The sequence below is a fragment of the Phyllosticta citribraziliensis genome (assembly GCF_038025025.1).
Source record: "Phyllosticta citribraziliensis strain CPC 17464 chromosome Unknown J3D65scaffold_16, whole genome shotgun sequence".
Lineage (NCBI taxonomy): Eukaryota > Fungi > Ascomycota > Dothideomycetes > Botryosphaeriales > Phyllostictaceae > Phyllosticta > Phyllosticta citribraziliensis.
In genome coordinates this window covers 541,322-567,123 of record NW_027117353.1, presented here as the reverse complement: position 1 = coordinate 567,123, position 25,802 = coordinate 541,322, and the positions used below count along the sequence as shown (strand labels likewise).

Genomic DNA, 25,802 nt, shown 5'->3' with positions numbered 1-25,802 from the left:
CGTTTATCAGTCACTCATTCCCAGGTTTCGATCCACTGTGCTTCAGCCGCAGTTTCACGCTTTTCCCACTCCTTCTATACTGTTCGGCCAGTGGGCGCTCAAACAGAAACATGAAGTCTCCAATTGCACTCTCCCTCTCCCTCCTTCCCTTCTTGACCACCCCTGTCCTCTCCGCACAGCCCTACTCATCATGGATGGCCTCTTCCTTCTTGGCCAAGGGCGTGGAGAAGGACTTGGGCTATGAGCAAGCAGTGTTGTACCGCGCCCTTGACAAGGTACACACAGCAACTGGCAATGCCAGCTACTCGTCGTTCATTGATTCCCAGCTCGAGGGACTGGTCAATGACGACGGGTCGATTGCGGACTGGCCTCCGGAGAAGAAGTCGTTGGACGACTTTCGCATGGGAAACATCTACCTGCTCCTCTGGGAAAAGACTGGTGAAGAGAAGTGGAAAGTTGCGGCCGACACGTTGAGGGATAGGTTGAACGTTCAACCAAGAAACGAAGAGGGAGGCTTTTGGCACCGTGATCCGGACTACCCGAATCAGATGGTGCGTATTCTTCCTTTTGGTTCCTTGACCTGTCTTGTTTGCTCCTTTCCACAAAGAAATGACTTGGGCGAAACTTCTTTTGCTTTCAAGAGTTTGACTTGGACTGGACTTACCTGGAAACCCACTCTGACAAACTGCAGTGGCTCGATGGCATTTACATGGCCCTTCCGCTCTACGTGCACCACACGCGCCTCTTTGCGCCGACCAACGCCACTGCATTCTTGGATGTCCACAAGCAGTTCACTCTGATCCACGAGCACGTCTACAACGAGACCACGCGCCTCTTGTACCACGGCTACGACGGCTCCGAGCCTGCTTCGTCCCGGCGCAATTGGAGCGACCCCGAAACCGGCGCAAGCCCGTACGTCTGGAGCCGCGCGCTGGGCTGGTGGACCATGGCGGCCGTCGACATTCTCGAAGAGCTCGACGCGCTGCTGGCCAACTCGTCGGCCACCGGCGACATGCAGCATGTCAAGACCAACGCTGCGGATCTCAAGGCCCAATTCCAAGACGTCATGAGCGGCGTCATCGACGTGCAGCGCGTCGGAAACACGTCCGACACTGCCAATGGCTGGTTGCTTCTGCTCGACCCTGAGCTCGCTGAGCGCGAGGGCAACTACATTGAGAGCAGCGGCTCTGCCATGTTTGTCTACTCTCTGCTCAAGGGACTCCGCTTGAAGTACTTTACTGGCGACCTGGCGCAGCGCGCAAAGACCGCGGGTACGACGGGCTACCAGGGATTGGTGCAGAACTTTGTCAAGGCGAACGCGACTGGTGGGTACCTGAACTGGGAGGGAACTGTCGAAGTGGGCAGCTTGAAGGGCGATGCAAGCTACGAGTACTACACCACTGTGCCGGTTGTCGAGAATGACTTGAAGGGAGCCGGTCCCTTCATTCTGGCCAGTTTGGAGTACGAAGCTTTGTAAAGTGCAGATGCCGTCGATGTAAATATCTTCCATTCAAATGCACATGTTCTTAAGGAGAACGGGCTCAGAGTTGGACGCGCAGTCTTCGATTTATTGTCGGTCCGAAAACATTTTGTGCACGTAAGCGTGTTGAGCAAAGGCAATTTCGGACTCAGTCGAAGTGTCCATCTCTCGTTCAACGAGCATGCGTTTGCCGTGTCTTTCCGAGGGCATCAGTCCGTTCGAGAACTGGGAATATTGGTGTGACAGATGGAGCCATGGACCCGAACAAATTTCAGGGCGAAGAGCAAAAGAGACGGTCCGCTTTGAAAAGACTCGGACATGTTGGACTGGAAATGCGAGCGAGAACAAAGCTGAGGAGCGTGGCTGAGCTGCCGAACGAGTGGCGAAGATGTAACAGACGCAAACCGGTATGGGCCAACGTTTGCACATTTTCGCTTCGTTGACATGTTCAGATGCTCGCTTGATGCGCTGGAAGGGCAAAACAAAAAGCAAAAAAGATGTTGACTGCTGTGAGACTCGAACTCACGAAGGTTGCCCAACTAGTAATTGGATTCCTTAATTCGGAACTCTGTTCAGGTGTCCTGAAACTAGCGCCATAACCACTCGGCCAAGCAGCCCAGGTCAGCTTGCTCCATTCAGAGTTAACTGCTGTTGAAAATTGGGCTCGCCTGTATACAATATATACTACTACTTTTGAGCTCACATTGTTCAATGTGGCGCGCGAGCTCACGGCCGTTCTTTCGAAGGAGCTTGTTTATGCTCGAGCTATGTAAGGACAGCTTTTCTGATCAATGGTGGTTGTATGCGTGATGGAATGCGAAGTTGGGGCTGGTGCGAATTTTGGATGGAACCAGGAACTCACCCACCAGCTGCGTCACTGCACCGACCTCCAGCCTCAATCTCAGCAGATTCGTACAAATTTTGAGGCGACAGAGAAAGGCAGGCTAAATCAAGTCTATTTCCAGGTGTGCAGTGACCGGAACAAAAGTTGTGGCTTTCCTAACTTTTGATATGATGGTCGCGTGGCTTCGGCTCGTCCCGCAGGGCGCTTTCCTTTTCCATCACCCCGCCGAACGACGTCAACCCGTCGCCTTCTGACGACACGTTTTCATCAACTCTTCTACAATTCTGTCGCCAAACCGCTCTGAGCGTTGATTCTTTTACCTTCTCAGCAATGGATTTTCCTTCGAGAGGCGGGACCGCTGCTTTGTCGCATGACGCGTTCGGAGAGCCGGTCTGGTAGGTACTCGCCAGCAGTCGGCGTTGACATCTTCCGTCTAACGAATCTTCTACAAAACGCTGACGTTGTTGCGCCAGATTCTATTCCCTAGGCGAAAAACTAGGAACCCACGGCTCAGGAAGCACGCGGACCCGTCGGATTGCCTCATTCAACTGCAGCGCAAACCAGCTCGGGCGGCGATCCGGGCGAACACGAAAACCTCCGATGGCCCCGGTCTGCTTGGATAAAGGACTACGGCTTGATCGGTAGCGAGCGGTCCTGCCTCTGGTCGCCAGTGACACACAAAAATTGGTGGAGGAATCGGAAATTTTGAGTGTACCTGCGATGTCCAGTCTCTCGGATTTGGCAGACGAAAGGCTCTCTTCGGTAGACCATGGGCTTGCCTTGAGTCGCCCACAAGATCGTTGCTGCCATCCTCTGGTTTCAGGCGCTGGACATGCCCCCGGCTTTTGGCACGAACCTCCGTTGATGAGGCAGAACTGGCTGGATCCACATCTCCAGGCCGTCCAGGAAACATGTCCAGTCTCATCACAGGCAGCTTCCACGGAATCCGGGATGGACGACCGATGCATGCTCGCCGCGAGGGCCGAGTACGAAGAGCCTTTTGAATTCATCGCGCTTTCGTGAGTCAGGAAGACGATCATGCATTTCTCTGGCAAGATTTCCCCGTCCCAACGCGTCAGAGAATGACCACCAAGGCATTTGTCGCGTTCCTCTCTAAACACTGGATGTGGGAGCTCATAATCGTCGCAGCTTCTGCTCTGATACCAGACACAGTAATCACGCCAAAGGAGATACCTCCAAAATCCTCGAAAGCGAGTGCGAAAGCGACATTCGTGAGCTTACCTGGTTTCCTTCCCCTTCTTCCCCCGCATGCGAAAAATCTTTCCCGGAAAAATTCTTCGAGACGATTCTGCATCATACCCTTGAGGTTCCATCCGCAGGCGTTGTCCGAGCTTATCCGACTGCAACTCTAAACCTCAAAACTGCTCCGGCGGTCCGCTTGGATGTAGCAAAGATTCCCCGGCACTTCGAACGAAGACCAAGGCACAGTTCAAGCAGTGAGTAACAGAAACGACTGGCCAAGACGGAAGAATTTTGGCCATGATCAATTTTTAGCCAAAGCCATCGCTTACTGGGGCAATTATGCTCTTGTCCGAAAAGCATGTACAAGACAAGGTATTTGTGCTCATGCTCGGCACTAGCTTGGGCCATTCATGTCACCCCATTACACTTTGACGGTGAGTAAACAATCAAGGCTACGGGATTTTTGCTTGAGGACGCGTTAACACCTTACAGTACTAACTTTGTCGACTTGGGTCTTAACGGCACGTCGTGAAGCGGGGAAAGCGATTAGAGGGGTTGGCTAGAGGATCAATCGATGGCGGCTTGAAAATGGTGAAGAACAGGAGGAGACAACGCTCTCTATACTTGGCGGTTACCGGAAGAGACCGACAATTCATCCAAGCCATTTTATTTGACGTGGCTCGCCTAAGTCTCGTCCTCCATCTGCGATGATGAAGAGCACCGGAACGAAAGGAAAATACCAAGATCTTCGATAAACACGGGTGGCTCGCACCCTGTTATCCCGCGGCTTGACAACGACCTAAAAGCCACTCCCGGAAACACGAATTATGTGGATCAATCGCATGGATATTTTGGATGGCTCCAGCCAATTGTCAAAGCGACATGCTATTCAGTCGACTAAGCCAGCCCCAAAGCCCATTGCTAAAAGAAGGCAAATTGAGGCCCGCAAATTCAAACAAGGTTAATCGATGTTAGCCGGCCCGCGGGGAAAGGACTCTTGTCACCAAAACAAGTCAACAACCCCAACTCGAGGGTCGCGGCACAACAATCCGACAGCCGAGAACGCGCATCTGCATGCTTCCACGCAACCCTATGAACTAAAACACGGACTCTGTTTGCTTGCCTTCGCGTGGACCCGGCGCTCTCAACTACCAGACCTGCTCGCCGGCCGCGAAAGGATACTTCTGGATCTAAACTTAGTTGTCGTTACCACTGCCTGATCTGCTTCAGCGCAGGCGGAAACACCTCCGCAATAAGAATCGTCAAAGGAAGAGGCCAACGCAAAGTCGCCCAAGGCTTCCAGATCCGGTGCAAGACCCCTCTTTCTCACGTGTCCGTTGTAACATACGTCAGGCTGAGTACGAGGAAGCTTCGTCAGTGGCACACGCCCGTTGCCTTAAAGCTTCCAGAACACGAGCAGCTCACCTTGGTTGTACGCCACAGCGTAGTATACTTGGAACTTGCGCTGCATCCGGGCCTGATGGCCAAGTACACAGCTGCCTGCAGTGCTCTTGAAACCGAGCCGACCTCGCATTTTCCCGGCCCGCTTGGGAGGAGACAGAGTATTGATTCTTTGTCGGGGTTTGATCTTCGACCATGACACGCCAGAGCCAGAGAATATCTTTGGAACTGCGAGCGATTCAACGAATGGCACGGCCCGTGAGGTTGGGACGGACCGCTCGGAGCAGACTGGGATTCGCAGCGGGCTTCCGCACCGAAGAGGCTAAACTCCGCTCAGCCCTGCATCAACACCTCGTTCTTTCTCGAAATGGTATCGTCCAGATTGAACTGAGACACAAGCAATATCTATGGGCTCTAGTTTTTATGCCTTTTGACGCCTTTTGACGCCTCTTCCGATCATCAACTAACCACAATTGGTAAAAGAGCTGTAAGCGTAAGTTACTCGTACTCTGTGGCTGTCCACTTCGCGTGGTGGCTCTTTGGATTTCTCAGGCGTATTACCGGCTGGACAAAGCATACAGCTTCGGGAGGCCCGAGCTGTATTGACAACTACCTTGGCGAATTTCACTCCTCACCAGAATTCCATCAAGGTTATGCGGCGAGGCGTGGGCGGGGCAGTGTCATTCATACACGGCCGCGCGGCCCGTTCGTACACAAGGCGACGCACCCACTCGGAGCAATCGGTTCCTTGAACCTGTCAATATTTGTCTACCAGCGTAGTCAGCTGTCCCAATCTGGATGTTTCAGTTACATAACCTCCTCGGTACTTTCACGAAGGACATCCGCGACAGCCGTTACATCGTCGCGCCGTACTTGTGCGACAAGAAAAACAATGGAATAACACGGAGAATTTTAAGCGACGGCATATGGGCATCAACTTCCTTCTCCACATCTTCGCCGTGGTGATGGTGCCAAATTCTGAACTCTATCGACTCAAAATGCCTTTGGCAAGCGAGCGTTTGTGCCTAAAGATATGCTTTTTTACTTACCCAGGGTTTCGACGACAACGCTCGACTAAATATAGTCAATGACTCGAGTCATCCGGGCTCGACGGCTGCTAACCACAACAATGCGGACTTCTTCTGAAGAGTTGCTGGACTATATAATGGGGCGCATTCGCGACATCCTCCACACCATCATCAACACATCCTCCCCGCTCAGCCAGTACCAACAATCCACTCTCCCTACAACTCAAACAATATTCAACACCTTCTCCACACATCAGCAGTCCAACACCTCATCAAATCAACCATCATGTACGGACTCGGATTCCTCGCTGTCGTCCTCCTTCCCCTCCTCACCAGCGCCGCCCCCGCTCCAACGGGGGATGGCGAGACGACATACTGCGGCACCATCACCACGAAAGCGGACTACCCGGACAAGAACCCGAACGAATACTTCAAGGTGTCTTGTTACGAACGCGGAGGAGCATTCCACGAGACGGAGCAAGACTACGTCAACCGCGTGTGGCGCGCCGAGTGTCACAACGCCTTCCTCAACGTGCCGGAATCACTCAGCGAAACGCCCCTGGGCGTCATCAACATCGACTACAAGGAGGGCGCCGATGCTTGCGAGTAAAAATGGCGGCGATGATCTAGCTGTGAGTACCTCTTAATGATTCCAACATGGTACGGCGCTGATTTGAAATCTAGCTCGACGGTGTCGTTCTTTCAAGCCTCTCATTTAGCATTTGATCGCACGGTGATGGGCTCAGGGTGGAGTTATGAATGGGATGACCGGTGTAGACGGAGTGCATACCTCAGTGTTGGATACTGCATGGCCACTGTCCTTAATGCATATAATGCGATTATGTCCTTGTGCTTCCTCAAACTCCTCTCCCTCAAATTTTAATGTGACATGTCTACCATTTGAACTCGGGCTGTGGTACATGAACCAACCCTGGATATAAGCAAACTTTCCAAGAGACAACTCCACGTACGACCATAGCACGTAGAGAATTCGGAACCCCGTCCGCTCTTCCATAGACAAGCTACGTTGCGGCCGATTAGTAGTTGCGTGGGTGACCAGCAGCGAATCCCGGCTGTTGTACGTTTTGCATTTCGTTTTGGTGTTGTGGGGTGTGGTGGGTCTGCTCGGGACGATCACGTCGTCAAGGAGAGGCCGAGGAATCTGAGGTCTTGCGCGCTGAACTTTTGCAGCCAGCTTGCACAAGAGAATCCACCAACAACGGGAGAAGGAAGGAGCATGCCAAACAAACGTTTCAAATATCATATACGAAGGTGAATTCTCCGCGCTCAAATGCTGCAGTCGCTTTCTCCTGCCAACTCCACGCTCCAACGACACGCACCGAATCAGAAGCTCATTGTTGATCAAAGTCAATGACGACGCGTCCGGCGATTTCACCTCTTCGCAGCTGCTGCACCGACTCGGGCATCTGGCTCAGCGGCCGCACTTCTGCAATCTGCTGCAGCAAGCCGCGCTGCGCAAAGTCGAGGCACGCCGCAGTGTCCTTCATGGTGCCGACGAGCGTGCCCACGATGCTCAGGTTGCGGAAGATGTACTCGGACGGCTCCGCCTCGATCTTGGTCGTGCCAGCAGGAGCTGTGTGACAGTCAGCCTTGTTGGCAATGCCGGCGCATTCATTCCACCATCGTCTTAGGGGGTCTAGAACGAGGGATTACTTACGCAGACCGACACACATGATCTTGGAACCGACGCGGTTTCCAACGTAGCTGATTGCATTCTTGTAGGCCTGCGGAGCCGTCACAATCACACAGTGAGCGCCCAAATCACCACAGACGCGCTTCACCTCTTCGGACGTCTCCGCGCCGTGCTCCATGAAGTCGACAAAAGCTTCGGCGCCCAACTTCAGGGAGAGGTCTCTCTTCTGAGCGCCAGTGTCGACGACTATTGGGCGGTGTCCCAGAGCTTTCGCGAGCTGCACGCCCTGGATTCCGACGCCGCCGCCACCGCCGGGAAAGACGACAAATGAGGCAGGCTTGAGTTGGGCGTCGATGAGAGACCGGTGCATCGTGCTGGCACTGCACATGATTGGAGCAGCGACATAATCGGGGACGCCCGCCGGTATGGGCGACGTGTACTTGGCCGGGGAAACGATGTACTGCTGATACGTGCCTGCAAAAGCCATCAGCACGGAGCGGACGACTGGCCGAAAGCCGCGAAGCTCAGCGGAGTCATTTCAAGCTTACCAGTTGCAACCAAGCCAGTGTAGGAGGCCCGTGGGCAGTAGTTTTCTTTGCCATCCCAGCAGAGCTCGCAGTTGCCGCACACGTCGATGAGCGGCTTGACTCCGCCGCGGTCGCCGACCTTCCAGTGCTTGACGTTTGCGCCCACCTTGACGACTACGCCTGCGCCTTCGTGGCCTGCGCACTGCACGCCGAAGGCCGACATCTTGGGCAGAGCCCAGTCGTTTGCCATGAAGTGTACATCGGACATGCACTGTCGCGGCATTAGCCGCTTAACCGTTTGACTTTGGGAGGGCGCTTACTAGACCAGTACAGCTGAGCTTGAGGAGCAAATCATTCGGCCCTTTGCGACAGTCTGGTCAGTAATTGGCTTCTTTTGACAAGTCTTTGGCATCAATTAGGCGGCGAGTGGCGTAGAGTGGCGTAGAGTTGAAGCTTCCAGCACCCAGGTCGAGATGTAGGGCTGAGCAAAGTTTGATATTTTTATCGCGGGGGAGAAGCCAAACAGAGCGATGTCGGCCGCGAAAGTCGTTGCATTGACTACACTCCCTCTCGCGATGACGGCCACGCAACGCCGTCAACAGGAATCGGAAGACACTGACCTGGTTCTGGTACATCGACTTCTTGGACTTCTATCCTAAAGTCTGGACCCTCATTGACGACAACACCGGCTTTCGTCTTTGCCGGAATGTCGTAGTGGACTTCGACGTGCTCGGTGGATGCAGGTTCTGTTGATGCCATTTTGCTGCCGATTCCTTTCTGCTTTTTCTGCTGAGCAAGTCAAGACTCTAGATGGTAGCAATGTGCACAGGGAAATGTTCTTCGTCTTCGAATTCTAGAACTCCCGCTCAAAAGCTCACACTGCCTTAAGTACTCACCCTCAACCCCTCCTTAGCGTCCCCACCAGCGTCATCTGTAATCTGATCTCCCTCGGACTAATATGGGTAGGTGATTGGATGGCGATCATTTGGGCCACTGAGGTCAAATGGCGGGCTCATTCCGCTCCATTGACCGTGTTACTGTGACGCTATCAACAACGCCGAGTGGATACTGCAGTCCCAGCTCTTCTCAGGAACCCCGCGAGCTGATCGTCCCCATTGCGTCCTTTGCCCCACCTCCTCGCTCGTAGCCTCGTCACCGCGGCCAGACCTTTGCCGTGGCATACTCCAGCTGACAGAATCGTTTCTTTTCGCGTGGCGGCATCGACTCGAACAGTGTCTAGCCACGCCAATCTCCTGTCGTCCGAAGAGCGAGTTACGCAAAAAGGAAACAAACAGCTATTCTCAGGCCTGTTGAATCACTCGTGTGTTACTCAGTCAGCAGCCACACGGACCAACCACTCGAAGAGGCTGTACGCGGGGTCGGCTAAGGGCTGGTAGGGGCGCAAGGCGCGGACATGGTTGCGTGTGGGCTGCGAGTGCGGGGACCGGGAACCCCACAGTTTCGTGCCTTATGGGGTAGGATCCGGCCATGTGCAGGCCTCACAGCCCATTCAGATTGCAAAACATGCCCACGATAAACAGATAGACAACTGGTGTTCTGCAGGACAGACGTGTGTGTGACATGGATATCTTGGCCGGTCAAGGTCTGCAAGTCAGATCTTGCAACAATGTGGGCTGCGGAACTGCTGCGCCATGCAGATTGTCCACTCGGTCTTGGTATTCAACACTGTCGTAGTTCTTGGCCGGCTGAGTGGGACCCCGGGACTTTTGAGATCCAGCTCCGGCCAGGTATGCTCTTGATCCGCGCTGTTGACACGTCAGGAGCTGTCACCTGCCTTGTGCTCCACCTTGAGAGCAATTGTTGCCAGAATGCTGTCTGCCTTGTGCGGGGCGCGGTCGCTTTCTCGGAAAGTGACGCTGATCTTGTTGCACGCCGATTTGTACCCAGTGAGGGCCAGAGAGATCAAGCGACATTCTTAAGGACACTCATGGAAATAAAGCTCTGTTGGCAAGTCAGAATCAAGACAGGAAGAAGCAACAGCTGCCGTCGAATGGACAAAGTAAGAACAGGCCAGCGCATTCCCGTAATTGGTCCGCCGGCTTGAGTACAACCAGAAATAGAGTCTGAGAAAGAAACGTTGGACTTCGCGAGCATTCTCGCAAACTCGACAAGCCACAATGTGGAATGAAGTTGTAGTAGCCCGCGGCAAAGGGCCAAAAAGGCGTGTCGTTGGGTTGTAGTCCCGCGGGGCACACGTGCTTCGGGGATCGTGAAGGACAGGATGTCGGCGACTGGGAGAAGGAAAGCCGGTTGATATTTCCCTGCCGTGTCTCACGACTGTGACACGACCTCAATCTTGATTCCTTGAGACAAACTCACGAAGACGCGCCTCCACATTCAGTTTTCCCCTCTTACTTTGTCCATCCTGTCAAAAACGTCACGCAAGCGCTTGCGGAGCGATTTCCCAGAATCAGGAAGTGATGACGCTGTTCAACTTGGAGTCGGAGGAAAACCACCTGTGGGGGATTCCCAGAATGGACAGCGAAAAAGTCGCAAAACGTTCGGGAGTGTTGCGATTGCGACCTTCAAAGCGGTTGAAATTCTGGAGATTGGCGACGGCGACGGCGGTACGCAACTCTCAAACGCAGTCGGACTCTGTCGGACTCTCAACCGCTAGCCGTGGAGAAATCCAGTGGTGCGAGCGACGGTGCTCCTGGCTTCATTTGCGACCCACCAGGGCGGGTTCCCCACTCCAGCTGACGGGAGTGGAGTGAAAGAGCGAGGAATCATTGGCCTTTGCTGTGGGGTGAATGATGGTGCGAGTGGTGTCGGCGTCGTTTGTTGTCGGTACAGATTGCGGCGGCCGCGACGCGATCTCGGCTTCTTCGCCAACGCCAACGACAACAACAACCAGACAACAACAACAACCTCGCGCAAAATCCTCTGCAACTCCACACACAACACCACCCACTCCGTAAACATGTCCAAAAAGCGCTCAAGCACAGCAGCAGAGCTCGGCGCACCCAGCGCGAAGCGCGCACGCGTCGAAAGTACCGCTGAAGCCAGCGCCTCCATCGCTTTCTACGGTCAAAAGTCCTCAGCTCGACGAAACGATTTTGAGTTGGAGGAAGCCCTCGAATTCATGGACCCGGATCAATTCCAAGAAATCCTTCTCAAGTTTGCGCCAAAAGTCTCAGTCCTTCGGGACTGCATCGTCGCGGAATACACCCAAGAGCTGGACGGCGTTTTCAGCAGCGACGAGCTGAAATCTGACGACGTGTTGTACTCGGCCCTCCTATACATGGATCCATAGCCTTTCCAAGGCATCTTGCGCAGGTTCGCGCCGCGTTTCAAGCCTCTTCGCGACGCCATCCTTACGGAATACCAAGACGAGCTGGAATCCATGAACGACAGAATCGTGGATTTCGATTGGCAAAGCAAAAGGGTCTGGAGGGAGTTGAACGTGACGCACGATAGGAAGAGCGGCTCTGCCCAATTTTATGCTGCTGGTGGCGCTTCCTGGACCATTGAGAGAACGATCAAGTCCATCACTGACAACGCCCACTCTGATACGTCCTTCAGAGCGCGGAGAAACGCGCTCATTGCATTGAGGAAGATTGGCAAGTCGATTACGCTCAGCGAGGGCGTCATCCCGCACGAAGTCAGGAAAGACTACACCTCAGATCAGAACGGTTTTACAGACGCATTTTTGGAGATTGCAAAGAGCTTCACGTGCGCAGAGAAGGCGAAAGTACTGCACACGGACCAGGATGGATCGACTTTTGAGCAGAAGCTGGTGGAGTTGGTTGACTTGGCGCGTGGCTACTGCATCTTCCCAAAGTTGAGTAAAAGCTTGTCTGTCCTGCAAAAGCAAGAATCCGAAGACGAGGATGAAGAAGGCGATTCGGAAGGCGAGGATAACGACGATTGGCCGGAAGACGAGGACGGAGAAGAAGAGTCAGAAGTCGAAGATGAAGAAGACGAGTCGGACGAGGATGGAGACGACGAGTCGCAAGATGAGGATGGAGAAGAGGCCCCTCGAAAGCCTTCCGGCAAGCCTTCCGGCAGCTACAGCGACAGCGACATCGAGATCATCAAGGTCGTTCAATGTCCTTCCAGCAACAAGGTCGAGAGCGACAGCGACAGAGACAGCGATATGGAGATCATTGAGTTCGTTCGACGCGCTCGCTAATGGAGGACCCTTCTGTATCATCATTTCGGCGTGTTTCCCGGCCATGACGGGATGCCGATTCGTGGGGATGTGGAGAGGCCGCTCCATCAAAAGGAGCGGAGACATGCCGGATCTTGCACGACGTCGTTTCTTCCACAACTGCTTTTCGGACACGCACCCACTCCTCCACCACTCTGTATCGTTTTGCCGAACATGTCTAGCAAGCGCTCCAGAGCCGCAGAGCCCGGCTCATCCACCGCGAAACGCACGCGTGTCGAAAAAACTGCCGACGCCGGCACGGGGAATGCAGTCGCCAGCGAAAGGTTATCATCTCCAGAAAGAGACTGTAAGTTGGAAATCGCACTCGATGTTCTCCGACCCACTGACTGGCGAGAGCTTTTGTACGATACCGCGTCGCAGGCCAAGCCTCTCCGCAACCGTGTATTCATGAAGAGCAAGGAGTATCAGAAAGCAGGAAGTCCCTGGTAAAAAAAATTCGGGCTGCAAGTTCAAGAAGCTTCGAGGGTATTGAGTTCGGCGGAAAAGCAGGAGAGCATCTCCGACCAAGACGCGCAGTCAGCTTATGACACGGTTTCAAAGATCATAAGCTACGTCGGTGATGAGTCTGAGCCGCCCTTTGAAACCCGCATGAATGCCATCATGGCCCTGAGAAAAATTGGACAGCTCATCTTGGACTGTGAGGGGCCGCTTGGTCGTCAAGTCAGGGAAAAATTCAAGTCGTCTTGGGTTATATCCGACGTGTGCATAAAGCTTGCGAAAGGCTTCAATAAGAAGCAAAAAGCGACTGTTCTGCGCGCGAAAGAGGAGGGTGAGACTTTCGAGGAAAAGTTCGTCGAGTTGGTTCAACAGTGCTATTTCCAGGCTCTTTTTACTCATTTGGAAAGCAGCTTGCACGTCCTTCAAGGTCTGACGCCTGAAGAGGACGAGCTGGAATGATGTAGCAATCGAGGTCGTCCACCCTGCTTGTGAACAGAGATAGCGAAATAGAGGTCATTTCATTTAATTCCCGGTCATTCGCGCTCGATGGTAGAGCAGTCTTGGCGCTTCTCAAGGCCTCGACGTGATGTATATCGTGATTCGTGCGTTGTCTGGCTAAAAAGGATTAGCGGACCAGATCTTCACCGACACCGAAACCGACTTCTCTCCTTCAAGTGTTTACAAGAAACTTACCGTACACAATCAACGCTTCGTCGGATCGCTCGCTCTATCCAGCATGTCCCGCAAGCGCCCTAACACTGGAAAGCTCACGACGCCAAAGCGCCCACGTCTTACAGAGAATTCTGAAGCGAGAAATATTTCGCTTCCTCCAATATGTCCCGCGAGCGCAATTTAAAGAAGAGCAACTTACCATACGACGAAGAATTCAAGACACGTTGCGCGGAGCGCGCACGTCTCACCGAGGAAAATTCCAACGAACAGCACTGCAGAGATGTGGCCGCAAACGATCGGCTAATCCAAACATCCCCGCCGCAAGATATGGACCCCGAGCTCAAAGAAGCTCTGATATCCTTGGATCCAGAGGAGCCAGAGAAGTTGAAAGAGATTCTTGGCCGATTTGCAACCAAGTTCAAACCCCTTCGCGATCACCTTGTGGAAGACCGAGAAAAAGACATGATCTTCGAGGACAAACTCCGCGGTTTTAACGTAGAGACGTCGGGCACTTGGAAGTCCTTGACAAAGGACTACCAGCCTTATGTCTGCGACTGCGACTGCGACTGCGATAAAAGCATGAGGAGAAGCTTTTGCAATTGCTCGACTTGTCGCGTGAACTCGGGCTGTTTCCAGATCTGGAAAAAGTCGTGTCTGCCCTCCGAGACCAGACTTCTGAAGCAGACGGGCCAGGACATGAGTACGGGAACAATGAGCCCGGGAAAAAGTACGGAGAAGGGGAGCCAGGAGACGAAGTCGGAGAAAATGGGCCAGGAAACAGGCACGGAGAACAGGATCCAGAAAACCAAATCGAAGAAAACGAGCCAGGCTACGGGCACGAACAAGCCAAGCCAGTAGTCGAGGGAGCAGTAGAAGTCCTTCCTAGTCCCTCCGTCGGCGACTCCGATTGCGACAGCGACTGGGAGATCGTTGAGATCACTAAGATCGTTCATCGCCGTCGACGAGGCAAGAAATAGAGCCATCGGCCTGCATCACATCGCAAGGCTCTTCGGAGTCATCATTTCCGCGATGGAAGCTCGAATAGCATCCACCAGCTTGTTGGAAAATGTCGATGAGAGGGGGGAAATATGGCGAGAAGCACGAGTTCTGCAGCGGCGTTTTTCTAGCGATGAAAGGCATAGCAAATGGCGATTGCAGTCCAAGCGTGTCGTACTCAACATTGCGTGACCTATTGAAGTAGTCTGGCCAGTGGTTGAGGAATAAGGCAGACCGCATATGCTTTCGAGTCAGTGAAGAGGGGGGCCATCAGTCGGTATCCTTGCCTTGCGCGTTATACGCGACCGCGTTTGTGTTTGAGAACACCACACGAACGCGACTACTCTCCACGTTATTCTCTCTTGATTTCTCCTTGTCGTACGCTTACCCAGGTGTTCTCCCAACTTTTTCGAATGGCCAGCAAACGCTCAAGATCCGCGGAGCCCGTTTTTGCTCCGAATGCGAAGCGTACGCATCTGGAAGCTCCTCAAGCTTGCATCGGAAATCTGGAAACCCCTCAGAATGCCACGGCTCCTGTCTGCGGGGGTCCAGCATCTTCACTTGCCGTGGTTCCTGTGACCCTAGGAGAAGCAATCAATACTCTGACGCCCGATCAAATCCGAGAGAGCCTCTCCAACTATGCTCTGCAAAATATGGCGTTTCAAGACTTTCTTTGGGAAAATTACGTCGCGGAGATGAATCGCAGGCACCCAAAAACCCTGAACATATTCTTCGACTACCTCTACCAGGATGTTGTGAAGGAAACGAATACGGTATGCTCGCTTGGAACCAGCTCTAGCCAATTTGATGGTGCCAGAGACGTGTCTTTCTCAATCGAAACCGGCATCACCACCATCGTTCAAAAAATTACGTCCCAACCTTCAACCTTCGAATGTCGGATATATGCAATCGACACCCTCCGGAAAATCGGGGAGCTCATTGCGGACTGCGGCGATGAGGTTGGACGAGAGAGCAGAAAGACATCCAGGTGAAGAGCAATGTCTACACCGAAGCGATGCAGACACTTGCAAAGAGATTTAGCGACGCGGAAAAGCCACATGCCCTGAAGGCAGTTTTTGAGGACAGCGATTCGACATTTGAAGATGATCTTGTAGGACTCATTGATCTATGCGATGAGTATGGTATCATGCTGGACTTTATGGATACCCAGGATATCCTGCGGGGGGATGCTCCGAAGAAGGTTGACATTGGGAACGGCACAGGGGAGTGTGAACCTGGACGGGAAGGACGCGATTGAACAGCGTTACAGCGTTGACTATTTTGGGAAATTGGTGTTTGCTGAACGGCAACTTGACTGGGTCTCAATCCAGTGGGGTTTCCCGATAGGAGAAGGGCTCTCGTGTTGGTTTTCAATCATTCCAAACCGTAGTTAAGAGCGGATGGCGGCGAGCAGTTTCACCGGGTCGGAAAGGCGGCGGGTTTTGGGGGCTGTTGATGAGGATGGCGTGACGTTCAGGGCGAATATGGATGAGCTGACTATCTTCTGTGTGGAGGAACATGGGTGTGTCGTCATGCCCGACTGGGAAGAGGCATACGAAATTCTTGTAGGATTTCGCCTAACCCAAACGTCCGACAATGGCAAGGGCTTTGATTCTGAATCCGAATCAGAAGGATCACGTTGAAACAGCTCTGTTGTGGAGAAATGAAGGCCCGTAGACTGTACTTCGGTCCAAATTCAATATGACAGTCTTCTGGAGAGGTAGAATGCTTTTGGCGGTGGTTTCAGTTGCTCCGTCCATCCGCGAAGAAAAGCGCTGCTTGGGCGACGTAAACAAGTCCGTAGTAGGATGGTGACCTCATCCGGGCCTCGTGGCTGGCAAAAGAGCTTCCATAGAGATGATATGATGTGATCGAGTCTCAGTCAAAGTTGGATGTTTTGGCACGATTGACGGACGAGCTGTCGCTTACATAAGCCGCGGACGACACCCTTGCGCGTGGATTCTCAACCACCTTTCCGACCAACTTCAGCCATGTCAATCCGCGCAAACGTGCTGCAAAAGCACGCTGTGCGCTGGGCATCTATACGCCCGTCCGCGTCCCATCGATTCGCCCACCAAGGGCCTCTCCCAATCTCTTGTTCCCGTCTCTCGAACGCATCCTTCCGCTTCTCCTCGACTTCTGCCGACAACGCGTCCAAAGCGGCATCTGAGGCCACTGCTGAAGCTGCATCCAAGGGCGAGGCCGCCAAAGAGACTGCGAAAGAGACAGTGAAAGAATCCGCAAAAGAATCCGCCGCTAAGACGACCACCGGAGCCGCTGGAGCTGCTAGTGGAGCTCGCTCATTTTCGAGACGCCTCCGAAACCTTTTCCTTGGAACCACCTTCGTAATTGTCGGCGGAATTGGATACCTCTACGCCACGGACACGCGCGCGAGCATCCACCAATATGTCGTACCTCCGTTGATCCGCACTCTTTTCCCCGACGCCGAAAAGGCGCACCACATTACCATTGCCGCGCTCGATACTCTGCATCGGTTCGGTCTTCACCCCCGGGAACGCGGCGACCCCGATGCTGCGGGTGACCTGACGGTCACAGTATATGGACACACTCTTGACAACCCCATTGGTATCTCTGCTGGACTGGACAAGAACGCCTTGGTCCCAGATGCGCTCTTTGCGCTGGGACCTGCGATTGTGGAAGTTGGTGGCATCACTCCCCAGCCACAGGAAGGAAACCCAAAGCCCCGAGTTTTCCGCGTACCTTCGCAGAACGCCATCATCAACCGGTACGGCCTCAACTCAGAAGGCGCGGACACTGTAGCACAAAGGCTTCGACAGCGCGTGCGCGAGTTTGCATACCAATTGGGATTCGGAATGGGCCCTGATGCCGAGAAACTGGTTCTGGATGGTCAAGCTGGCGTTCCCCCGGGAAGTCTTGTCCCAGGCAAAATACTTTGCGTCCAGGTAGGTGCAGAATCGGGATACCGCGCCACGGAGGGTGCTGATCCGGAGTGAACCAGGTGGCAAAGAACAAGACTACGCCTGATGGTGACATTGAGGCTGTCAAGAACGACTACGTCTACTGCGTCGACCGCTTGGCCAAGTACGCAGATGTGATTGTCGTCAACGTCTCCAGCCCCAACACTCCGGGCCTGCGCACCCTTCAGCGCGTCGAGCCCCTGACCAGAATCCTCAGTGGAGTGGTCGACTCGGCCAAGTCTGCCGATCGCAAGACCAAACCTGCCGTCATGGTAAAGGTCAGCCCTGACGAGGATAGCGATGAACAAATGTCTGGCATCTGCGACGCCGTCTGGGAAAGCGGCGTGGACGGCGTCATTGTTGGCAACACTACGAACAAAAGGCCTGACCCTCTGCCGCGAGGCTTCATTCTTCCAGCCGAGGAGCAGGACACGATGCTGGAGACTGGCGGCTACTCTGGTCCGCAAATGTTCGACCGCACTCTGTCGCTGGTGGGTAGGTACAGGAAAATGCTCGACAAGGGCCCGCGCCTGCCGACGGAAGAATCCAAAGAGCCGGCTCAGGCGGAGACTGCGGATGAGGCCTCAAAGGGACAGCTGAGTCTCCCTAATGCTTCCGACCCGCCGTCTTCCAACTCCGACGACCTTGCCAAATCCGCGCCTGTCGTCAAGGCCGCAGCGCCGCCTTCGACGGTGGTTGTGAGAAGCCCTTTTTCGCATGAGCCCAAGGAGATTTGGGCGACTGGTGGCGTGTCCAATGGTGAGCAAGCCCTCAAGTTGCTCAACGCCGGCGCCAGCGTGGCCATGATTTACACGAGCATGGCCTACAATGGCAGCGGAGCTGTGACAAAGATCAAGCAGCAGATGAGAGAAGAGATGCACAAGAAATAGACTGCCACAGAAGATCGTGAGTGGCCGTTCCCAAGGCCGGAAAAGATCCTGTTCGAATCGGACACCCAAAATAGACAAGTGCTTGCAGTTCAGGGTGTAAATATTCTGCTCTTGTAATCTGTTGTGACACATGTACTTTTTAGGCCAGTCTGGCTAAGAGACCAAAGAAAGATATATTGCTATGCATTGTGGGTATCGTGTCTAGGTGCTGCTATACAATTTGTGCGCCGGAAGGATGGTCCTATGCGAATGTCAGCGACCAGCTCCTGCGGACTGCAGGAAAAGCGCACCAAAAGCTCCCAAGTCCTCCCTCAGTTCTCCTCTCCAACAATCCTATCCACACTGCCACCCAAATACACCTTCAACATGGGCTTTGTAACCTTGAGGACGCGCACATCGACCATGTCGACGCCGCCCTTGTCGTACGCCTGCAGGCGATGGCAGCCGCCAAAGGCAAAGTAGTAGTCCTTGTCTTGTGCCTTGGAGTGGTAGTGCAGGACGTCGATGGGCGGCAGCTTGCCCGGCTCGATCTTCTCGGGGGCGGGCTCGGGCACGTAGGTGCAGGTTTCGCCGCGCAGCGTCTGCTGCATCGAGTCGACTTTGGCGCTGTCGATGACGGGCGGGATGGGTCGCAGGATGCTTGAGAGAGGGATTTGCGTGATGGGCAGGTGGCGCGATTGGACGGAGCCGGCGAGAGCCATGGTGGTGGTGGTGGTGGATTGTGTGGTTGTCGCGTCGGAAATGTCGTCTTTGGTTTGCTTGTGCCGAGCTTGTGTAGTTTTTGGCTGTCAGATTGGTGCAAAGTGAGATAGCGGGGTGCCGGAAGATGCTGGTGCCTTTATAATTGCGATTGGGATATATTTGGATGTCCTGTGAGGCGATGGGAGCGTCGAAATGGCATTATACAGAGTACGCGCCTGGAACTCTGCAATGACGTAGCGCGCCGACGTCGGATGCGTCGGGTTGATAATCACCCTCCCGCGTCTTCTCCCCTCTCCTCGACGACCTCACCGACCAACCACAACCGAACCCCTCTGACCATCACTTCACGTGCTTTGGTGCCTGGTTTCTTTTGGCCCCAACCAGCATATTGACGCTACAATGCAGCTAGAAAACTCGTCCCACGATGCGGCACAGCAGCGACCGCCATAAGTACTTGTGCTCCCATCTTCGTCTCACACCCACCTCCACTGCAATCATCTCGGACAAACTTCCAGAATCTTGATTCCAACATGTTGCTCTCCTACTCCCTCGCTGTCCTTGTCTCGGCCATCTCTAGCATTGTGGCTGCTCAGAACAACAGCTACCTGACAGTGACCAGTCTCGTCACAAACGCCCAGAACAATTCCGCGTTGGAATGCTGGAAATTCACCACGCCTTTGACCACACCATCTACCCCGGGCATCTCCGGTTCCATGCTCTATGCATTCAATCTATCCACAACCAACCAATACACCGTGATACCGGCGCGCTTCGATGGCGGCATCCACAATGCGCCAGCACCGCAGTACGCCGCTCCTTCAACCACCCCTCAATCTAAAGGTGGCATTGTCTCACAATTGCAGATTCGTCTTCTTCGCCTCGGGATTGGCGCATCTGTCGCTGCCGCATGGTGATGACGAAGCATGGATTCTCGGCGGAGTGAATGGCCTTATTTTCGCGTACGACACAACCGGCACGGGCCACGCAACCACGTACCCTTCTGACCAAGCAACAATCGCATTGGCGCTTCCGGTCGAGGGAGGCAAGCCACCGCCATACGCAGTGCTTCATCAGGGTCCTTGTCACCACGGGGCTACGCAGATCATATCGGACGCTTGATCGTTTTGGCCCTCAAAAGTGCGATGGACCACATCCGAAAGCACCATCTCTGCTTGTCGTTAGCCTCCGAGCTTTCATTGGTGAACCTCAACGATCCATCTCCGCACCAGCCTGATGAGTTCGGCCGGGTATAAGCGTTGCCGTTGACGATCTGCTGCAATAGTCTGGCTTTCGATATACCAATACTTGGAATTATTTCTGCATGGGCCGAATCCAGCCATAACTTACGCTATGGTCTAACGCTGTAGATTGGGGGCCATTGGGAGCCAAGAACATTGTCAGCTCGTCAAATTAGAGAATGTCTAACCACGGAATTGTACGGCAACTTGAACGCGCGTGTCTTACAGAGCCCATATCTGACGAGCATTAATACGGTTGCTAATCATCTCCGGCATGGCAAACTTGGCATGAGCCGGCCTCTTTGAGAACAGACATCGCAACCAAGCCTATGGACTCTTGTCGCCCCTTTAAAACCTTTCGGTATGGTCGGCGTGCGGCATCGCAGTCTCTTCAGTGTTCTTGCAGCAGTTCCGCCCGTCCGTTGCCACAATGAGGCTCCTCGATTCGGGCCGGCCCTCCATAATCATCCAACAGCGAAGATCCCAGTTTCTCAGTTCGCGTTGCCGAGCGTTCACGGGCCCTCGCTCGGGAACTACTTGTGTGGAAAGCATTCCGTGCGTCTCCCGACCGCAGACTGACTCGTCAAATCCTGGCCGAAGCTCTTTGCGGCTGTAAACGGGCCGTATCTTGCTCCAAAAGATTATCCAGCCTCCTCTTGTGGTTATGATCACACTGATCCAAGACGATGTGCATGCTTTTTAAGGTTTTGAAAACAGGAACAACTTCCCCGGCCCGTGGAAGCTCGACAAGGACCAGGGTGTTTGACTAAGCCGGCAAGTCCGCAGATCTGGTGAGCATCACGTTGCCCTCGCCGTTGCTCCGACACTTTTTCTAGAAGCGCCTGCTAACGGAGCTTTCCAATATGCAGGAACCAAATGCACGGAAACGTCACTCGGAACCTGCATAAAGATCCAAAAACGTGCCCTCTCCCCTGTCCTTAACCCTTTGAAGTACACGTGGAGCTATCCGTGCACCGACGATCAGGAAATAGGGTGGCGAGCTCTCGTCCGGAGTCTTCAACGTCCATATGTCTGTATCAGATTTAGCCTCTAGCGAGCACAGTCACAGTGCCAGGTCTCGTCTTCCCGCAACCGCCACGACGAGAAGAAATCAAACCGTTGACGTACGCCTGCGCTGGGCAGCACAGTCAACATCTTTCCGACGACCGCAGTACGCCCGATTCCCCGGCAAGCTCCCCTTTTTTGGGCCTGATCTTGGCAAGAGTCCGCCAAACGGCCAGTTACAATCTGCGGATGCCCAGGCCGCTTGCGCAGGGTCACCGAAGCTCCCACCAAAAAGATCTCGAACTAGGCAATTTGCAACGTTCTGCCGGGCGGGACTCTTGGGATAAGCGACTGGATATTCCTGCGTTTCACACTAGCGGCGGCGCGGAGCCTGGTCTCCACTCCTTTCTTTAAGTCTTGTTGGTCTTGCAGTCTTCCCAGCCCAATTTTACCTCCTGAGCCACCGCGACCGATGAACATCGCGCAAAGATATTTACACTGCAGCCTCCGCTAGCCTTGGCATGTCGACGGATGTCGACGAGCTCTGAATACCCCTCCTCTCCATCCCGCCGCCGCGCCCGTCGACAAAGGCCATGACGGACCGCAGCCAGCAGGTGCTGGCCATCAACATAGTCTTCTTCGCCATGACATGGATCGCCATGATTCTGCGAGTCTACACGCGAGCTTATCTGATCAAGTCATGGGGCGTCGACGACTGGGCCATGATGTCGGCTTTGCTCCTGTACACTGGCTACCTGATATGCCAGGATGGCGGAGTCGTCTACGGCACTGGCAGACACGACAGTGAGCTCGACAAGCCAGCCATTATGAAGGCCTTGCGGTGGGTCCATTCCTAATCCCGTCTCATCCCACACCCGCTGACAGACAAGCAGCTACTGGTGGTATTGCGAACTCTTTTATACCCTCGCTGTCGCGATGCTCAAGGTCGCAGTTGTAAGCACGCCCGCCCGCGCCCTCGTGCCTCATGTCTCGAGGCAAAAGTCTTATACCGTGATTGACAGGGCCTGTTCCTTCTGCGCATTGCGGTCAAAAGAAATCATGTCATTCTCATCTACATCATGAATGCCGCCGTCCTTGTCCTCAGCTTTGCCTACTTTTTCGTCTTCATCTTCCAGTGCAATCCCATTGATACGTTTTGGACCATCAAGCCAAACAATGAGAATTGCATGGATCCCAAGGCCATTGTCGGCATCGCCTACGCCGCCGCTGCGCTGGGATCTATTTCCGATTGGATATTCGGTACGGACATGATTTAGGAAAATGTTCGCTAGCTAACACTGCTCAGGCGTCCTACCGGGGTTCGTCGTTTGGGATCTCCAGATGAACATGAGGACGAAGATTGTCGTGGTCTGCATTTTGGCTTTTGCAGCCATTGGCAGTACTGCGACCCTAGTACGCATGCCTTATATCAAGGGCTTTGCAGCAAAGAAAGACTTCCTGTGTACGTTGATGGTCCCATGCGACGAGACAAATGCTAATGGAAAGCAGACGAATCAACCGACATCGCCATTTGGAGTACGATTGAACCGGGAATTGGCATGACGGCCGCGTGCATAGCAACACTCCGACCTCTCCTCCAGCACGTATTGCACCGGACCGGTCTCTCGACCCCCGAGCGTACCACTGGGGGCGGCTCCAACTGGAGCACAGGCAACGCACTCGGGTCATCGAAGAACCGCACCGGCTACCTCCGCTCCCAGGACGACGGGCACACGCTCAACAACCTACGCCCCGACTACGCCGCCACAGCAACCATCGTGACGGGACCTGGCGCGACCAAGAAGAGCGGCGGCTGGCGCAGCAATGGCAGCGACGAGTCGGACAAGGGGTCCGACGATCACGTCGTCATCACGGGCGGCGATATCCACGTCAGCAAGAGCGTACAAATCACGCGCGTCGCCGAAGCCGAGATGGACCTCGAGAGCGGCAACCCGCACGACTTCCCACTGCGGCCGAGCATGAGCCTGAACCGGTCGGACGAGGAGACACAGCAGCACGGCGGAGGCGGTGGGGCGCTGGGGACGTCCCAATACCATAGCGGCAGGAAGCATGGCAGAAAGTCATCGCGGTTGCAGACCAGCTCGTCGGACGAGAGCTTGGTGTAGCAACTACAGGGCCGCAGTCGCGTCGTTGCGGCGGAGACTGCGGCTACTCCTGACGCGGACGACGACTGTGCCATTTCTACCATTCCTCGTCCTACCACCAATTCCTCCTCCTCCTACCACCATCAATGACGATGAAAACGACGGCACGTAATGCGAGCAACAAGTGGGCGGCGGTCGCAGCAGCATTTTCAGCATCATCAACACCAGCATCATCAATTCAACTCGTCCTCTGGGCGATTGATTTGCGCACGTACGACGACGCTTGTGGGCGGCCCCCACCATTGGATTTTCCCTTGTTTTTCTTTCGAGTTTTGCGAGAGCGGCATACCTGACGAATTCAGTTCGATTGTTTGGGAGTGGATGGGTTGGCTGCTGCATATGCATATTCGCATCATCATCATCATCTGGTCTGGCGCCTCACGGCGTTTTGTTATTTGTTTTGGTTGTTGCTGTTTGGGCTCGACAGAGACGCACGGGGTGGTGTTTGGTGTCGTCTCTCTAATATACCGGTGTACAGTGTAGATATTGTAGTTGGCTGTGGAGTCGCGGCGGCCAGCTGGGGATGGGGAAAATTGATGATGCAGAGGGAGGGAAGAGTCATAACGAAGATGAATATCCAGCAGAAGACGCAGAAGAAGCGCAAGAAGGAGAAGAAGAAGAAGATACTTCAAGGTGTGGCGGACAGACAGTCCTCCACCACTACCATTGCCATCATCATCCAATTATTTACCGTCCAACACTCCTCCTGCATCCGCACCTCTCACCAAAACTCTCCCAACGCACATGGCACAATCACCATCCATCTTCTTACCCCTCCCTCCCTCCCTCCTTCCCCCACCCAGACCCCAAACCCATCGGCCGCATCCGCCGCACGGCAGACAACACCCCCAAAACAACCTCCCTCACGCCCCCAAAAAATCAGCGCGCGGCATAAATCCCGCTTCCCCCTCCCCCTCGCTGCTCCCGGCGTCGCATCGCATCGCATCACCGACGAACAAGCCCACGCCCACAGAAATACAAGCAGCTGACTCGCTCGCCGATATCTAACTGGTGAGCGAGCTGTGAAAGTCGCGCCAGCACGAGCGCTGATCGACACTGACGGAGAGGAGCGCTGCGGCGATGCTGCGGTATGACTCGTGGACGTGGACATTTAGAGATGGATTGATAGATTGATAGGCGAGGGAGAGAGGGAGAGGGAGTTAATTGTGCTGTTTTTGGGTCAGTTGTTGTAATAATTGGGGAGTTGGTTGACCGGCATGCACTACAAACACCAACGGACAGACAGACAGCTACGCATATATCTATACCTCAGTAGCTTTACTACACGTAGCCAGAACTCCCTAACTTTTCTATTCGCCTGCTTGCCTGCCTGTCTGCTCCAATGTCTCCCACACCACGCCACGCCACGCCACGCCGCCCCCCTGCCCCGTCCCCGAGTCAGCCACCGCGTCCGTGATGCGCCATGATACGAACGAGCAACAGCACCGCGGCTGTCGATTACCGCCGCCGGCGCCAGGCGTCCATGGACACTGCGGCCACGTGGTGTGCTGAGAAGGGTCTAGGCCCAAGAGTGTGTGCGGTTGGTGCTAGTCAGCCGCTGACTGGCTGGCTAGTTGGGTGATGATCGTCATGGTGGTTGTTTCAGATGGTATGTTTGGTGATTTTGTAGACTTCGTGGATGGCGGTTCGTTCGTTGCCAAGTAGTCGCCATTCGACGGTCGGTGGCGGTAGTCGTGTACCGCATGTACAGCGGGTTGGATCGTCTGACCACTCAGATCCAACGCGCGAATTGCAAACCTCTTCAATGCTACTTGAGTCCACGGCACGTCGTGGGTTGCAAACGCAAGGTTGAACCGGTCTCCGCAAGCTAGCGCACAAGTAGGCCACAGCGAATCTGCAAACGAGGCTTCCTCATCATCCACAGCAACACCGCCACCACCATCCTCATCTTTCGTATTCTCTCTCGCGACATCAGTCTCTGCGTCCTGTGGCGCATGCGTCTCTGAGCCCGCAAAGCCCACTACCAAGCCTTCAACCATCGACGTGGATCCAAAGCGTACAGAATCGATAGTGTTAACTTTGGGCGAGCCCCGTGGACTAGGGTCCTGATGGAGCAGACGACGCGGTAAAGAGTCCTTCTAGCCAACGGAGGCGTTTTGGTGGAGCCCTGCGGTGCGTGTGCAGACACTACCATTGCTACATCGCTCGGCTGCCGTTCAAACGGGGAGGCTTAGATGAATGGCAGCTCTGGAGACGCAAGGGAAGTCGCCTGAAAAGAAACTGTTTGGGGTGATGTGGGAAGGAAAGGACGGAAGCGAAGGACAGGGCCTGGGCCACTAACGCCAGTGTGCCTGCAAAGAGTAAATACTGCGGAACTTGCGAGACTGGCTACAAGCGAAGTTGAGTGGAAGATTTGTTGGTTGAGCGACACGGTACGCTTGCCGGGCAATGATTTCTCTCGTTTGGT

The 25,802-nt window shown here is 54.2% G+C and overlaps 10 protein-coding genes and 1 non-coding gene across 11 annotated transcripts; 8 read left to right on the top strand and 3 right to left on the bottom strand.

Annotated features, from left to right (window-relative positions):
• Positions 1 to 6: 6 nt before the first annotated feature.
• J3D65DRAFT_173662 (cell wall glycosyl hydrolase YteR) lies at positions 7 to 1,522 on the top strand. The gene is made up of 2 exons (XM_066794273.1): positions 7 to 551; positions 692 to 1,522. Exons 1-2 carry the CDS (start codon positions 111 to 113, stop codon positions 1,475 to 1,477), a joined length of 1,227 nt encoding a protein of 408 aa, XP_066650075.1. The 5' UTR covers positions 7 to 110; the 3' UTR covers positions 1,478 to 1,522.
• A 459-nt stretch (positions 1,523 to 1,981) lies between these two features.
• On the bottom strand, positions 1,982 to 2,097 carry J3D65DRAFT_t154. Its single transcript has one exon. It is a non-coding gene; the product is annotated as a tRNA-Leu (tRNA).
• A 3,596-nt stretch (positions 2,098 to 5,693) lies between these two features.
• On the top strand, positions 5,694 to 6,975 carry J3D65DRAFT_173412 (uncharacterized protein). Its single transcript, XM_066794272.1, has one exon. It carries the CDS (start codon positions 6,016 to 6,018, stop codon positions 6,601 to 6,603), a length of 588 nt encoding a protein of 195 aa, XP_066650074.1. The 5' UTR covers positions 5,694 to 6,015; the 3' UTR covers positions 6,604 to 6,975.
• On the bottom strand, positions 6,919 to 8,995 carry J3D65DRAFT_642603 (chaperonin 10-like protein). Its single transcript, XM_066802010.1, has 5 exons — positions 8,758 to 8,995; positions 8,458 to 8,498; positions 8,159 to 8,408; positions 7,635 to 8,084; positions 6,919 to 7,550 (listed from the first exon to the last, which is right to left on the bottom strand). The coding sequence occupies exons 1-5, from the start codon at positions 8,894 to 8,896 to the stop codon at positions 7,309 to 7,311; spliced, it is 1,122 nt and encodes a 373-aa protein (XP_066650073.1). The 5' UTR covers positions 8,897 to 8,995; the 3' UTR covers positions 6,919 to 7,308.
• Positions 8,996 to 11,078: 2,083 nt separating this feature from the next.
• J3D65DRAFT_672557 (uncharacterized protein) lies at positions 11,079 to 12,290 on the top strand (the record flags this gene model as incomplete). The annotated part of the gene is made up of 2 exons (XM_066803502.1): positions 11,079 to 11,380; positions 11,435 to 12,290. 2 exons carry the CDS (start codon positions 11,079 to 11,081, stop codon positions 12,288 to 12,290), a joined length of 1,158 nt encoding a protein of 385 aa, XP_066650072.1.
• A 192-nt stretch (positions 12,291 to 12,482) lies between these two features.
• Positions 12,483 to 13,226, top strand: J3D65DRAFT_672556 (uncharacterized protein; the record flags this gene model as incomplete). The annotated part of the gene is made up of 3 exons (XM_066803501.1): positions 12,483 to 12,615; positions 12,666 to 12,754; positions 12,819 to 13,226. 3 exons carry the CDS (start codon positions 12,483 to 12,485, stop codon positions 13,224 to 13,226), a joined length of 630 nt encoding a protein of 209 aa, XP_066650071.1.
• A 375-nt stretch (positions 13,227 to 13,601) lies between these two features.
• Positions 13,602 to 14,416, top strand: J3D65DRAFT_689129 (uncharacterized protein; the record flags this gene model as incomplete). Its single annotated transcript, XM_066803880.1, has 2 exons — positions 13,602 to 13,934; positions 14,018 to 14,416. 2 exons carry the CDS (start codon positions 13,602 to 13,604, stop codon positions 14,414 to 14,416), a joined length of 732 nt encoding a protein of 243 aa, XP_066650070.1.
• Positions 14,417 to 16,425: 2,009 nt separating this feature from the next.
• J3D65DRAFT_642592 (Dihydroorotate dehydrogenase family protein) lies at positions 16,426 to 18,574 on the top strand (the record flags this gene model as incomplete). The annotated part of the gene is made up of 2 exons (XM_066802009.1): positions 16,426 to 17,359; positions 17,416 to 18,574. Coding segments are annotated over 2 exons (1,783 nt in total), but the record flags the coding sequence as incomplete, so codon positions are not given.
• J3D65DRAFT_642589 (ParB/Sulfiredoxin) lies at positions 18,344 to 19,309 on the bottom strand. The gene is made up of 2 exons (XM_066802008.1): positions 18,555 to 19,309; positions 18,344 to 18,505 (listed from the first exon to the last, which is right to left on the bottom strand). The coding sequence occupies exon 1, from the start codon at positions 18,963 to 18,965 to the stop codon at positions 18,576 to 18,578; it is 390 nt and encodes a 129-aa protein (XP_066650068.1). The 5' UTR covers positions 18,966 to 19,309; the 3' UTR covers positions 18,344 to 18,505; positions 18,555 to 18,575.
• On the top strand, positions 19,249 to 20,326 carry J3D65DRAFT_173213 (uncharacterized protein). Its single transcript, XM_066794271.1, has 2 exons — positions 19,249 to 19,771; positions 19,830 to 20,326. Exons 1-2 carry the CDS (start codon positions 19,497 to 19,499, stop codon positions 20,083 to 20,085), a joined length of 531 nt encoding a protein of 176 aa, XP_066650067.1. The 5' UTR covers positions 19,249 to 19,496; the 3' UTR covers positions 20,086 to 20,326.
• Positions 20,327 to 21,679: 1,353 nt separating this feature from the next.
• On the top strand, positions 21,680 to 23,616 carry J3D65DRAFT_173176 (uncharacterized protein). Its single transcript, XM_066794270.1, has 5 exons — positions 21,680 to 22,050; positions 22,103 to 22,163; positions 22,232 to 22,469; positions 22,516 to 22,671; positions 22,719 to 23,616. The coding sequence occupies exons 1-5, from the start codon at positions 21,803 to 21,805 to the stop codon at positions 23,333 to 23,335; spliced, it is 1,320 nt and encodes a 439-aa protein (XP_066650066.1). The 5' UTR covers positions 21,680 to 21,802; the 3' UTR covers positions 23,336 to 23,616.
• Positions 23,617 to 25,802: the final 2,186 nt, after the last annotated feature.

Bases quoted from the DNA above. Each gene is read 5' to 3' on its own strand.
- J3D65DRAFT_173662 (XM_066794273.1), top strand. From the start codon at position 111: ATGAAGTCTCCAATTGCACTCTCCCTCTCCCTCCTTCCCTTCTTGACC. The intron at 552-691 runs GTGCGTATTCTT...GACAAACTGCAG, and splicing joins CGGACTACCCGAATCAGATG to TGGCTCGATGGCATTTACAT.
- J3D65DRAFT_173412 (XM_066794272.1), top strand. From the start codon at position 6,016: ATGACTCGAGTCATCCGGGCTCGACGGCTGCTAACCACAACAATGCGG.
- J3D65DRAFT_642603 (XM_066802010.1), bottom strand. From the start codon at position 8,896: ATGGCATCAACAGAACCTGCATCCACCGAGCACGTCGAAGTCCACTAC. The intron at 8,499-8,757 runs GTCAGTGTCTTC...ACTGTCGCAAAG, and splicing joins AGTCGATGTACCAGAACCAG to GGCCGAATGATTTGCTCCTC. The intron at 8,085-8,158 runs GTAAGCTTGAAA...TGGCTTTTGCAG, and splicing joins CACTGGCTTGGTTGCAACTG to GCACGTATCAGCAGTACATC.
- J3D65DRAFT_642589 (XM_066802008.1), bottom strand. From the start codon at position 18,965: ATGGCTCTCGCCGGCTCCGTCCAATCGCGCCACCTGCCCATCACGCAA.
- J3D65DRAFT_173213 (XM_066794271.1), top strand. From the start codon at position 19,497: ATGTTGCTCTCCTACTCCCTCGCTGTCCTTGTCTCGGCCATCTCTAGC. The intron at 19,772-19,829 runs GTACGCCGCTCC...TCACAATTGCAG, and splicing joins CACAATGCGCCAGCACCGCA to ATTCGTCTTCTTCGCCTCGG.
- J3D65DRAFT_173176 (XM_066794270.1), top strand. From the start codon at position 21,803: ATGACGGACCGCAGCCAGCAGGTGCTGGCCATCAACATAGTCTTCTTC. The intron at 22,470-22,515 runs GTACGGACATGA...AACACTGCTCAG, and splicing joins TATTTCCGATTGGATATTCG to GCGTCCTACCGGGGTTCGTC. The intron at 22,672-22,718 runs GTACGTTGATGG...AATGGAAAGCAG, and splicing joins AGCAAAGAAAGACTTCCTGT to ACGAATCAACCGACATCGCC.